We start from the raw sequence: 14,371 nt of genomic DNA, 5'->3' as shown, positions 1-14,371 counted from the left end.
TCAATGATATAAAGGCACTTCTGTTTCATTTGGAGGGGCTCTGTTTAGAGGGGCTTTGGGGGTTTTGGGGTGTTTGTTTGTTGGTATAGCACATTAACTATAAATAATTTCTAGAAAAATTTGTTTCCAAGCTGACAAAACTGTTTCTCTTGCAGGGCCCAGGTAGAGTAGGAGGTCTGTTTTACCACCTCTTCCTATGCTGAGGCACTTCTATACTGCTTGAGTTGATGTATAAACTTTCATCAGCACTATCACTAGCCATGGAATCACTAACCAGTGTAAAAATGCTCTGTGTGGAGCTAGTGCATCATTCAGTACACTCCACTAATACACACTCCACCATCCTCAGGCCTTCTGATGAAATTAACACTGTAAATATACTTGCAGATGACTGCAACAAAATCCTTGTCAACTTCCAAGCACAACATGAGGACAAAACCTCATTTTTCTGTCTGTGTTATCCCTGCTATGCCTGATTGTTGTACAGCTCTCAGTCAGAGCCCTGGACCATGCATTCTCTTCAGCTGCACACAAGTCTGAGAGTCTGAGATTCATCAGCTGAACAGGGATTACTTTATTCTGCCTTTCCAGCAGTCACTAAATGCTGAGACCAAGCCAGCAGAAAGTGTCCCATGCCCTGTTAAGCCAGTGCACTTTTATACTGCCCAAAGTTGATGTTCAGCCCACCTTCAACAACACATACATGCATACATACATACATACATGCCTGTAACACAGAGGTCCATAGAGCAGGCACTCAGTATTTAAGATCTGCTTAGAAAAATGTACTGTTCATCACTGAACTCTTAATTCCTCACAGGTGATTCTAAATAGACCAAGCTTCTCACTCATCTCCTCTATGTTCAGGGTGTCTTATTTTGCACAATTCTTCCCACTGACACCTCATCAAGTTTCTGTCACACTGCAACTTCAGTGAGTCAGGGAGAACTAAAGCAGCTCACAATTTCCATAACTAGCCTTACTCCAGTGAAGCAGAGAAGCTCCATTATGGCTTTTGTGTAAAACTTCCAGTATTCTGGCTTTATTTCCAGGCACCCAGGGTGTTCATCAGCTGACAAAGGTGGCCACACATAGAATTTAATACACTCTACTGTCTCAACTGCACAACTATGGTATTCAGAGCGTACAGAAAGGTATAGCCTGAGCACATTTATTATTGAAGGTGACAAAGGTCAAAAGCTGGTTCATGTGTACTGTGGCAAAGATTAGCTCCCTGCCTTGCTATGTGATTAAATGCCATTTATGAGATTACCAGACAGTCTGTTAAGCAATCCAATTACCCAAGGTTTAAGAATATGATACAAGAAGCTTTCCACCACGTCAGTGGTTTAAAAGAAGCCTCACCTGAAGGCTTAGAAAATGACTCTGTCCTGTGAGTAATTATTTACAATTATTACTTTACTTAAAAGTGTCAGAGAAGTCCACCTAAATAAGAATGGCCTTTTAAGCTTGGGAAAAAGCTTCTTTCAGGGAAAAAGAAAAAAGGAATTTACTTAGCTATTTTACTTTTTTTCTGTACTCGTTCTATGGATTAATAGTTGTGAAAAATAGATTTGGCTTTCTGAATTCTGTCCCAAAGATTCCCATGCATTCCTCAAACAGGAAGTGAAACACCACACCACTCCAAACTCCAAGCAGGTCATGTTTATTGAAATAGCTCAAGCTTAATAAACATGATGCACATGGTTCTTGCCATACCACATACCCTCACAACTGGTAAATTAGCCACCCTGGATTCCAACAGAAGTTTCCCTTCAGCAAAGCAAAGTAAAGCACATCTGGCTGTGCTTTACAAAAGACCAAAATCTCATGAAGCAATGAACCACTGCATCCCTAAACAACACCTGAGAATTCCCTGAGTCTGAATTAGGAATAAAAAAAAGAAATGAAAGAAACAAGTCCTAATTTACAACCTGTGTCTATTTCTGCAATTTTTTTTTTATTTTTTCAAATTTTTTTTATAAAATAAGTTTGCCTCAATTTAAAATGCATTATTTCCTATGACATGTAGAAAGGCTCTTTATCCTGTTGAGATTACTGAAGAAATCTTAGTTGAATCCAACTATGGCACAGAAATTATCATCTGGACTGAGGCAACTGACTCTGGAGATTGTTCATTTGGCACAGAACTTTGATGTATCTCAGAGAAACCAAAGTCCTCTGCACAGCCAATGGAAAGAGCTCCAAAGTCAGCCCCGAGGCAGATGTGAATCCTCTTCCCCATTAAATGGGTCTTAGCCCCAGTTTGAAGTAGACAAATCAAGCTGCTGTAATACTGTCAGGCTTCTCCAGGCTGTTATTTAGGTGCTGAACACAATGGTGGGGAGCACCCTGTAAGGGGTTAAGAAGTAAATAGATCTTCAATGCAGCAGATGATTAAGGGGAAAAGGCCACAGAAATTAAGTCACTCAAGCTGTAGAATTAATGCTTTGGCTCTTCTCTCACCAGCAGCAGACTGGGGGAGCTTGTTTTCTAGTTAGTGGTCAGTGCAAAACACAAGCATGTTACATCACTCTCCTTGAAAGCCACAACTTATTGACAAAGTTAACTGAAAGTGGTTTTGTTTGAACATTACTCTTGTTCCAGGAATCTGCCAGGGCGAATTGTGACCTCTATCCACAGCTGGTATGTGAAACACTGAAGGGCTTCAGGGAGCCGAAGCAAGAATCAAAGCAATGAATCAGTCCCAAAATTGGAGATTTTAACTGACAGTGGTTTCTCTGGCTTCACTGCAGTTCTTCTGGGCAATATTGAAAAGGGAAGTAATCTGATTTTATGTGATTGGCTAAAATAATACCACAGCAAAAAGTCACTAAGTGCTTTATAAAGTGCCAGCACCAAATAGGTCACTGCTGTACAAGTAGTACAAGAAGTACTTCTCAAAGGTACTTAGAAATGGCCACATACTGAGAAATGGCTGTGTTTTATGCTCAGTGAAACACTTGTTCTAAGTGTCAAGCACCTGAGGTGCTGAATGGACTAACTTGTCTAATTTGTCTTTCAGACAGGTGACTACATTTATGTGCACATAACATACTCTTTTTGTGCTAAATCCCACTGCTGTGTTTTGAGTACTATGCCACTGTGTGCAAAATAAGCAAAATACTGTGAAGAGAGAGAAATAAAACTGAGAAAAAACAACCAAATATTAATCCAATATTAGTAGTCATTGCTGGCATTTTAAAAATGCATCATCCTAAGCAATGTAGTATTATTGTGAGAAAAGTGTATTTTCCAAAAACTGACAAATTCCTGGTGAACCAATACCCATGTCAGTCTAGAGATAACTTCCTAATCATGTTAATTATTTCATTATACATGCGGTAAGGTGCATCAAGGCCCCAGATGAAATCCAAATGTTCCCACTCTGGAATGTTTTTGTGGTAAACCAAATTGGAGATCTGAGTGAGCAGCATAGCAACATCCTTTGGGTCTGCCAGCCAGTCCTGTCCACCAGTCCACACTGCAGTTGGTACGGTCATCTCTTGTATTTTGTAGAAAGGGGGAGTAGACTGAGGAGAGGGAAAGTGAAAACAAAGCGTTAGAAAAAAAATCTTCAGTGTCATCCTACACTGCCAGTGTAACATACTAGCAACTGCAAGAATGTGTCAGATACTCATTTTCCCTCTTGGACAGCTAGAGATGGAGTCCTGGCTCAATCAAAAATGTAACTGCAAGAGTCCTGCAATATTATAGCATGTGCAGCAGTAAAGATGTGTTTTGAGGAGTTTACAGCAGGGTATCAGGACTTCAGAGAAAGTAAATATGTATCCCAGTCAAGGTATTTCAACTCTAAGGTCAGAAGTGACTGCTACTCTGAAAGTATGATACTGCAGTATTTTGCAGTCACTAAGAGAAAAGGGTCAAAATATTTTTGGCATTGTACGCAGCAATTTAGAAACAAAAATGCATGGATACTAAACAGACTAAAGAGAAACAATACAAATGAACTGACAGCCTGTGCCTTATGATGAGAAGTGCAGGGAGATCTCATGATCTAGACTGGCAGGACTTCCCCTCAAGGAAGTGATTGCCACCACAGCTTCATATCCAAATGTGATCCCACACTGACTTAGGACTACCTCTGAGCTCCACACTCCCAGCTGGTTTCTATTTTTGTTCTTTTGGAAAAAGCAGATCTCCAGTCTGGGTACTAGATAACACCAACAGCTCTTTAGCATGCAGCATAAATAGCACCCAGAGAAGTGCCCAAGGACTATTTTCTGTGACACTCTAGAATTATAGATGTAAAAGATGTCTACCTGGTTATAGTGAGCCATATTTGCAGCTTTGCTTCCCCAGTCATAAGCTTTGAGTTCCCCAGTCCTCACAGCCTAGAAACAAAAAATGCACATGCAAAGAACTGCAACACTACTGCCAGAAGAGCTAAAAAGTGTAAAAGTGTAGTCATCTGGAGAGCAGGCAACCTACACAAGAAACAGTGGAATGCCAAATATTAACAAGGACAAGTGTCACTGCTTTGCCCAGTGTCACAGGAATGGAAAATACTAACATTCAACATTAACATTCATACCATTAGACTTTGTCCCTTAAAATTTCACACTCTCTAATAGCAATGGTAGAAAAGATTAAGAAAAACAGCTTAATGTATCCAAAGCCAGGATGTGGCAGCTCCATGTTTACTTCTGAAATATTTACCTTGATATCTAAATGTGTATGAATAAAGCAGGGAGCTGTCTTAGCAAGCCTATTCTGCATAATTTACTATCTACTATTTTTCAGAAACAAGTTTATATAACAGGAATCTGGGAAAAAAAAATCTTCACACATTTCTTTCTGAGCCAACCCTTGAACAGCTGTGTACAGTAGAACACATTGCCTCTGATGAGGTGACCAAATCCAGCTATGAGAGCACAAGTAGCACTGACCACTGATTCCATGGGAATGTCTCACTTGTCAGCCTGCTGACCAAGCTTCAGGCACAACAGCATCACAGGCATGAAACTGTGCATTGAGACAAACATCAAAATATACTAATAAAATATCAAATGAAGCCAAACAGAATAGAACAGAAAACCTGCTGCTTTTCACTGGCTAAAAATACAACCTGTAATCACAACAGGGTTTGTTAAAAGGGAAACAAATACTCATTACAGCATCTCTCTGAGGTAAGTTATTCTGCAGTGCTTTTTGTTGGTTGAGGTACTTCCAGTTACAATATTTTCAAAGAAATAGGGAAGAGGGGTGAACCACCATAAATCCTTATCATGAAAGCAGCTGCAGTGAACAGCTGCCTTTCTTAATTTTGGCAGTTCCAAATTTCACTTGGGCTAGGCTGCACATATATTTTGGCATTTTATTTCACAGATATCAGACACATCAATATTCTACAAACAAACCAGAGTCATGGGCACTTTAGATTCTGGAAAGCCTACCTGGCTCCAGTGGATCATGTTTTGTACAGATGTTCCTGCAGGGCAGTGTGTTGAATACACATCCACTCGGCTCTGCAACAAGATCATTAACAAGGTTTACTCCTCCTCACAGGCCATCAGTTCTACCCATTGTTGCTTCCTGAACAACTAACAAACTATTCCATTCCATTTCAAATGTTATAAACAAAAGTTAACTCGAGCCATACATACAGATGAGGTAAGAAGTTGAAATATTTGGGGGATTAATTGCTTTGAACAACAGAACTCTCAAGTTTAAAACTAATAATGAATTTTAAAACTAATAATGGTATCCCTTAAGAATTTTTTATATATTCAGTCAATACTGTGTTAGAGTTCACAATAACTTAGCTATTAAAGAAAGTCACTAGAACACACCATGTTCAAGTTTCTCTCATTAAAACCACAGAGAAGAAAGAATAGGTTGCCACAAAGGTCATCGAGTATTCTGTGGGTGCAAACATGGGTAGCAAGCCACTTCAGCAAGAAATTCTGAGGGAGGAATTGCTTCTTTCCAAACATGTCCTACAAAAAACCAAACACATAAGACAAACATGTAATTGCACAGAACGACCTTTTTTCAGTTTTTATACTACAACACTCTGAAGGTAATTATTTGCATTTCCACTGGTGACAGGTGTGTCACATGAAAATCATTGATCTCCTTATCAGCGTTGTCATGGTTAGTGCTTCTGCTACAAATGGTGCAGTACATTAACCCCACCAAGAGTACATGGGAACTGGGAAAATCTTGCAAGAATTTCAAACCTAACCTCAAATTCAAATAAATTTTAAATTCAATAATTTACAGTTGTACAGTACAGCTTTTTGTCATCAGATTGTTTAAGGCTAAAGTATGTTAAGCTCTGCCTGCTAATTTTAAATGGCTTTGTACTTGCAACTTCCTCTCTTCAAACCATGAGAGAAAAACAAGCTGCATGAGATGTGGTGTATTTTTAAATTGTTCAAGGATTTTAAATTGTCCCACTGCAAACTTCCTTAAAAGTGACACAGTTCTTTAAAGATATGACTGACCCACGAGTTTGTCACTGTCAGGTTCTCCCTGCACTCCAGTTTTCTGCAAGTCACTGTGAGAATCAAGTTCCTCAGCACAACATGAACATCTGCACAAGGCAGTGATCAGCTGCTAGTCTCATTAGACAAAGTCCATTATGCAAGGAACAGGAGATCACAATGATTAGTGTTGCTTTTATGTTAACTGCCTTTAGAGCAAGGAACCAGTACTACAGACAGCCTTTAAATCAGTGCAAGCTGGATCAGAAGGGGGGTTATGTCACAGAACAAACAGCCCTGTGTGGGAATCTCCATGGGTGGAGGAAAGAAAAGTGATGGTTAAAAATGACACACAGCAGGGTGTTCACAATGTCTGACTTCAGGCACTTACTGCAGCCTGCCTCATTCTCCTTGATGTTAATGGGGAAGAGGTAAACTCCTCCAGAGGATGATTCACAGCATCTAAATAAAGCTGTTGCTCTTAATCACCCTCTGAAGGATCCTCTTCCAATACTAAATGGTTGACTGTGAAACAAATCTGTTAAAGTTCATGGACAATTCATGACCTGTATTCTGTATAAAGATATTATACAACTCTTCTAAAACACAGTGACTAGATAATCATATGATTTTCCTAGGCTAAATTCTAGAAACATGTAAATGGAGAAACAATTTTGTTCCACCTATTAAGCTGTAATTGTAAAATACTACTTTAAACTGACGCAAATTGTCTCACTAGACAGTAATAAAGCTACAGAAGACACTGCTGACCTCAAGAGCATCATTATGGTAAAACTGACCCAGAATCCTTATCATTTGTTACTCTCTAATCCACAGCTATTAACATTCTTTCCTATGCTATATTCAGATAGAAAGGGGCATGCCTCATTTGGCTTGAAACATTTACACTCAAATACAAACCTTGAGCAGCACATCAGGAAACAATCCAAATTTAACCAGAGGGCTGGTGGCAAACTTGACAGTAGCTACTGGTGCCAAGGCAAAGAACATTTTGATTTTCTTAGCCAGCTGTGGCAAAGTTGAAAAAGCAACAAAAGCTGTAAATAATATAAGAACAATTAACAAACCTCAGTGACACAAGTTAGATAAAAATTTTACCTGGTAGAAATTCTACAAAAATCTATGTGAAAGTGTGCAAAAGTATTTTTAGATTAACAGCTTAACTATATTGCAGTACCTAGGATTAGGTTAAATAATGTAAATTAACCTAGTTACTACAAAGCCTAAATTAAATGCAGTAATTCAGAAGACTTGCTTTCTTCCAGAGAGCGATTTAATGCTTACTAACCCTTCTTCTACAAGAAGGTCTAAAGCACATGAGCCAGGCCTTACATGCAGCCAAATATTCTGGAAATGGGAATCTTTATTCTCTGAGCCTGATAAGTCTAATTTTATTACGTATAATTCATTGATTTTTTTTTTAATAGAAGCTGTACTGCCAGCTACCTGTGACTTCAATTTATCAGTCCAACAGCTTTCCACTTTTAAATAAACACTGCAAGATCATGTATTTTCATTTGTATGCTAATATTCCAGAAAGCCACTAAAAACCAAAAGCCGCAGTTTTCAAGTGCCCTAGTTTTTAATCACTAAAACACATATGTGGAAATTGGTACCATTTCAAACACAATATATTCTAATAAATGCATCTCTCCACATACCCATTGTGGTGCCCTGTGAATGGCCAATGTAAAATACTTGTTCCTGGCCAGTTTTCTTCAAAATAAAGTCCACTGAGGCTGGAATGTCGTATTTAGCCATTTCATCAAAGCTACAAAGCAAAGACAGAAAGTTAGTTGTGTAAGAAATCAGTGAGGAACAGCTGCACAGAGCTTTCCTGCACAGATCCTTTGTGTGGACACAAAGAAAAACTTCTTTTGGATGAAACAGAACTCTGATGATTGAGTTTTCAGTTTTCTACTGACCAGCCAGGAGTTTCAGCACACCAAACTGATCTCAAAACTCCCCTTTACTGCCCCTCATCTGGGTACATGTGTGACACCACATGTAACCCGAAAACAATATCCTGCCAGTTCACAATGGGACTGGATAGCAACACAAGGATACCTGAAAACCCAGAATTCTTCCTGCTTCACTGTGAAGTGTGTGTGCTTCCTGGACCAGGTGTTCCCTCTGCTGTTTCCCAGCCACACATCATAGCCAGCATCTGCCAGCATAAAGCCAAGGCTGTTGTAATCCAAGTTTGTGATCCAGTTGCTGGCATCTGCAAGCAAGCCATGCTGCAGAAACACAGCAGGCCTTGGACCTGAAAAAGAAAGTGGTTTTGGTAGATTCCTGTTCATTAGGCATTGCATATGCAAGAATAATTCAAGTGAGCTGTTGAAAGTCTGTTTTAGGCTTGCACTTGAGTATTTAATCTACTTGACTTAAGCTACTAAGAACAGCAATTTGTATAATGGTCAGAGTGCCATGAAATCACATGCTTTTTCACCAAAAGCTACTTTTTATCATTAAGAGTTTAAACTAGCAACTTCTTCGTTTTGTAACTTCAAGTTCAAAACAGACAAGTGTGCAATAAATAAACATGAGAAAAGCAGGAGCTACAAGAAAAATATAGGTACAGCCCTTACAACTGTTTCAAGCTCACAGACTCAGAGAAGTGGCCCAAACACAGTGGCAGCTTTAATACTTATAAACTTTTCCCTGCCCCCACAGATGGGGAAGGCATTCCCACGTATGTGCTACCGAGGTCTTTGTTTTCCAGTGCCAAACCACCGTGCTGAGCTGTGGAAATCTCTGCAGCTGGTGCTGATATTATCTCTGTGCAACACCCTTCCATCACCAAAGCTCTGGCAGAACATGAAGAGCAGTTCAATAGCCAACACAGGAATCTATGTTTCAGAGGACTTTCTCCCCTTCATTTAACTAGTCATAAGAACCACAGTTAAGACTCTCTTAACTTCCTCATCCTGAAAAGGGAAATGGCATCTCTATGTGGAATACAGATTTAAAAATTGAAAGTTCTTGCTTCTACACAAAGAAAATCAATTAACATCTAATCCCTTTGGAGAAAAAAAGGCCTTCAAAAACTACAATGACCGGTCTCTGGTTCTCCAGTAGCACAGGTGTTTTGGCTTTTACTTCTGCTCTGAAACTGAAAACAGGTAACATGACAACCAGCTCAATGCCAGAGATTACTCAGGAATTTACCTCCTCCAGTGACACATCACTCTGCCAAGATACAGACTCACACAGTACTTCCTCCATTGATAATTTTAGACTTGGATCTTTCAGCAGAAACAGATAAATCATAACTCCCAGTCACCTATATTGTCTATCACAGGTCATGTCCATAAATGTTTGCTGCAAGTTTCATATTCCAAATTAACAATACTCCCCTTTTCTGGAAATCTTTCTACTTGTGGCAAGGAACTTTTGAGTGCCTGCTTTTCCCACTTTGTTAAAAAGCCCACATGCATACTGTCCAGGCAAGCAGAACAAGTGCCCAGCAGTGCCCAACTGGCACTGGAGACAGTACAGTTCTGCACAACTGTTTACTCTGCTGCACCAACACTTTATTGTCTTATAAACAGGACTGTCAAGCCTCATACTGAATTTGTTTTCAGTAATGTTCCACCTTCCATTGACACCTTCTTCCCTTTTATTAAACTCAGATCAACCAACTTGTGAATTTTTGAAGAACAGGCTCTCCTCCAGATGCTATTGCTTGTTTTGTAACATTGGAAGGGGAAAACTGTTTAACTGCCTTAATGCTTTAATTCTGCTCTCATATTAACCTCCAATATCTGCCAGTTCCTTTTTTCACTTTACCAAGCAGTCACCAGATCTCCACGTGATCTGCACAATCATATGACAAACTGACTTGGATAATAATAATGACTTTCTATCACCTATGATTCTAAAAACCCCAGAGGGGAAATAAAAAGGTGGGTCCTTAAACTATGCTCTCTGCATAGAACAGTTTGTCCTCTTCATTACAGACCCAACAAGCTGAAGACAGATTTACTTCCACACCCTTCTTCCCCATGTTATGCAGTTGTTTTAGGGTTTTTCACAAGTAAAACAAAAAATTCTTGATGTTTTGCTTTTAGGTACTCTGTACATTTCCCTTCTTTTTTCCCTGAAGAATGGTGGGCTTTGTTCCAAAACATCATGTGATACATAATTACAAGGAATTCTATTCACATTTTGCAGGTATTGCAAAAGAAAAATACGGCATACATATGCTTAGTCAGCAGTAGCACATCATTGGTATCTTCCTGAGGAAAGATACCAAGTCTATAAAAACTTCTTAAGATCAACATGAACTTTGAAATCCTCATTCTCCCAGAAGCTCACACTTCCACAAATGTGGTCAGTAATCCTTGTTTTCTCAAATTAAAGCACTCTGCAAAACATGAACTTGGGGTCGAGGGCGTGGCAAGGGGTATGTAGAGAATTCACAGAAGTCAAGAAGCTTCTGTTTACTTATGTCATCAATGAAGGATTCAACAAAACCAGCAGGTACAGAGGCAGCCTTTTTCCTGTGGCCATCTCTGAAATTAAATACAAAGACACCTGCCAGTTTTGACAGGGCTGGTCCAAGCACTGATCTTTACACATTCCTTGTGAAAGACAACAGACAGAGCAAACACCCTAACTCCTACACAACCAACAGATAAGCTCAGGAAGGCTGTTGCTTGGCCTCTGACAGGGGAGAGGGTTTTTCCACAGGTCTCGTTCACACCCAAGGCTATAGACAATCATAAATTTCTTTTGGGAGCTTTATGTTTTTACCTGTAATTCTGGGATTTTTTTCAGTCTGAAGTATTCTGAGGCAATCCTTAGAACATGTAACTTCTATGCAAATAGGCTGCTGTTACATGAATGGCTGTAGGAGGCATAGTGGCAAGACTGATAACAAATTCAGCCACTGCACAGACATTGTTAATTCCATACACAGTGTAGGAGGATAGCAAGTCAAAAGGTATGTGTCTCTCTTCTTCACATCTGTCTCATTTTTAAAGCCTTCTATCATTCAGTCCTCACAAAAGCCTTTGCCCATATTGCTTCCTTGTAATTTTGAGTTTACACTACCACCATTCTCTCTGTCCCCCACCTCCTCACCTGTACAACCCCTGCATCTCCTCCATGGTCTTAAACCACAGTAGTCCTTAATCTTCTTCTGGATTGTTACAGGAACAAAAGTTTTATAATGCAAAGACAGCATTTTCATTTTTTCTTTTTCCAAAGAAACATAAATCTTACCTTTGCTTCCTTCACGGCCTTTTCTCCCATAAGGTATTCTGTTAATGGAAAGAATATATCCATCTTCTGTCGTCACTTCATATTCCTCACTAGGGTATCCTCTGTAGGTAATAATTTCACTCTGAGGAGAGAAAAGAAAGCATCTTGGAACCAGACTGCCAGGCTCCTCAGTCCACTAACACATGCAAAGTACCCTGGGCTTCTTCTAAAGACTGGAATGTGTAATTAAAGAGTCGGGTAGTAATATGCCATCTGCCTACCACACAGATTTTCTTAATAAGACATCCCAGAACAGACTCAGGAAGTAGCCAGACTGAATCCTAGAAATCTGTAAGGATTCCCTAGACTGTCCCAGCCCCATGGTGCTTACAGTGAGAAAGAAGATGTAGTCTTGAAAAGGAGATTATGGTAACAGGGCAAAAAACCAAGAGCCAGATTTGTCAGACAAGAATTGAAACTGTCTGCTCTCAAGAAAACAAGTAACATACAAGTGAAGACAGAAGAGAGTCACTGGCACCACTGCAGCACACAGGAGAGAAGGATGTGCCATTTCTTACTTTCTCCTCAAAATTTATGCCCAGTACAGAGTTTTTAAGTGACTGTGGTGTCAGAGAAAACAGGAAAATAATAATAAAAATCCTCACACCTGTTACCTGCTTTGGTTTCATTATTAGGTTTAATTTCTCATCATTTATGTCTTGGGCTTTATGTTATTTTGCTTTGATGCAGCTCCACTAGGGCAATGAACTTGCTGTCATTGGTTTTATGACACTAACCATGCCTTGGGAAAATCTAAAAAATGCAAGACATGATCCGAGTTCTGCTCTAAGACTATTGGGCAAGGAAGAGGAGAAAAATTTAATTAAGCGTGCTATTTCTTTTAAATATGTCTTTAATTATTCACAGTGACATTAACATTCCAAAGTGATTTTAAGGCTGCTATTCCAATGCTATTAGTCTTAGACTAAATTATTATCTTCAGACCTTTAAACTGTATATACATTATCTAAGGTGATTCTAATACACCTTAAGCATTTCTATCTTGAAGCATCTTCTCACACACGTGAAAAATTGGCACCGTTTAGACAGGGCAAAGAGAAACGAATATCGGCTACCAACTGGAAATATTTAAGGAGTTAGCTACTGCAGCAGAAAGAGAACAAAGTTAAGAGAGTAAATCCCAAATGGGGAGAAAAGCAGTCGTGGGTAAGAACCCAGGCGCATGGTGCTCAGAACTTCACCGTGCTCCACGAACAGCGGCTTTTATAGCGGTTCCCAAAGACAGGTGCAAAGACGCGGAAAAAATGTGAGAGAAAGAACAAATACAGGCAACAGCGGACCGGGAAGGAGGAGTAGACAAGGAGGACGTGCAACCCTCGTGTGTGAGCGGCTGCAGCAGCAGCGGGCTGCCCGCTGGCAGGTGGCCGAAGCCGCCGGGGCTCTCCCCGCGCTGCCCCGCCGCAGTCAGGGCTGGGCACTCCCGGCCGCGGCCGCGCCACTCACGATGTTCATGTTCGTTTCGGGGTCCACATTCCTCCTCCCCAGGGCGAACGCGCCCGAGCCGCCGATGCTCTGCAGCAGGAAAGCAGCGAGCACCAGGCCCCGCATCCTCGTCCTACGAGAAGGAGCCGGGACGCGGCGGCCGAGCAGAACGCGGCGCTACACCGGCCGCGAGCGGGCCCGGCGAGGCTTTTGTGCCACCCCTCGGTGACAGGGGCGGGAGCAGCGGCGCCGGGCGTGCCCCGCGGGTCGCAGCGCGGAGGGAGCGGCGGGGGCGGCGCTGCCGGGCCGGGCCGGGCCGGGCTCAGCCCACACGGCGCGGCCCTATCGGCGGTGCCGCCGCGGCGCGGCCTTGGCCGCCCGGCCCGCCGTGATTCAGCGTTTCCGCGGCAATGCTGTGTGAATCCTCCCGCCCCCCGGGCTCCATTTTCAGGAGCCGTGCAGCCTCCAGAACGGCGCCCGTGAATTTGCTTCTCTGCCCGCCTCGTCATCTTCATTTGCTCCGCCTTCGGAGCCCGCACGGTGCCGCCCTGCCAGGGTCTGCGTTGTGCTCCGTGCACAGAGCGGCAGCAGCAGCAGTGAGGAGAGCGGCAGGGCCGCCCTGCCAGGGTCCGCGTTGTGCTCCGTACACAGAGCGGCAGCAGCAGCAGCAGCGATGAGGGCGGTGGGGCCGCCCTGCCAGGGTCCGCGTTGTGCTCCGTACACAGAGCGGCAGCAGCAGCAGCAGCGATGAGGGCGGTGGGGCCGCCCTGCCAGGGTCCGCGTTGTGCTCCGTACACAGAGCGGCAGCAGCAGCAGCAGCGATGAGGGCGGTGGGGCCGCCCTGCCAGGGTCCGCGTTGTGCTCCGTACACAGAGCGGCAGCAGCAGTGAGGAGGGCGGTGGGGCCGCCCTGCCAGGGTCCGCGTTGTGCTCCGCAGCGGGCTCCGTGTACAAAGCGGCAGCGGCAGCAGCGAGGAGGGCGGAGGTGCCGCATTGTCGGGGTCTGCGTTGTGCTCCATGCACAAAGCGGCAGCAGCGAGGAGGGCGGAGGGGCCGCCCCGGCCGCCCGGTGCTCCCCGTGCCGGAGCAGCATCCCCGGGGCAGGACACCCGCGCCTCGGCACCGCCCGTGCTTCCAGGGGCCCTACAGCAACCACTGCTGCTCCTGCACACACCCATCCGTCATCTTCGA

At 42.6% G+C, this 14,371-nt stretch overlaps 1 protein-coding gene across 2 annotated transcripts; it reads right to left on the bottom strand.

Moving 5' to 3' along the window:
* Positions 1-1,650: 1,650 nt before the first annotated feature.
* On the bottom strand, positions 1,651-13,436 carry LIPA (lipase A, lysosomal acid type). Of its 2 annotated transcripts, none has more exons than XM_059476834.1 (9): positions 13,203-13,436; positions 11,700-11,820; positions 8,538-8,736; positions 8,132-8,241; positions 7,371-7,507; positions 5,814-5,960; positions 5,418-5,489; positions 4,284-4,355; positions 1,651-3,533 (listed from the first exon to the last, which is right to left on the bottom strand). In XM_059476834.1, the coding sequence occupies exons 1-9, from the start codon at positions 13,305-13,307 to the stop codon at positions 3,294-3,296; spliced, it is 1,203 nt and encodes a 400-aa protein (XP_059332817.1). In that variant the 5' UTR covers positions 13,308-13,436; the 3' UTR covers positions 1,651-3,293. The 2 variants fall into 2 exon arrangements, with proteins under 2 accessions (XP_059332817.1, XP_059332818.1); XM_059476835.1 differs by having other exon boundaries at positions 13,040-13,256.
* Between the last annotated feature and the right edge of the window lie 935 nt (positions 13,437-14,371).

This window comes from Ammospiza nelsoni, chromosome 8 (assembly GCF_027579445.1).
Source record: "Ammospiza nelsoni isolate bAmmNel1 chromosome 8, bAmmNel1.pri, whole genome shotgun sequence".
NCBI lineage: Eukaryota > Metazoa > Chordata > Aves > Passeriformes > Passerellidae > Ammospiza > Ammospiza nelsoni.
The sequence above is the reverse complement of the archived record's forward strand: the minus strand, read 5'-3'. Positions and strand labels throughout refer to the sequence as shown.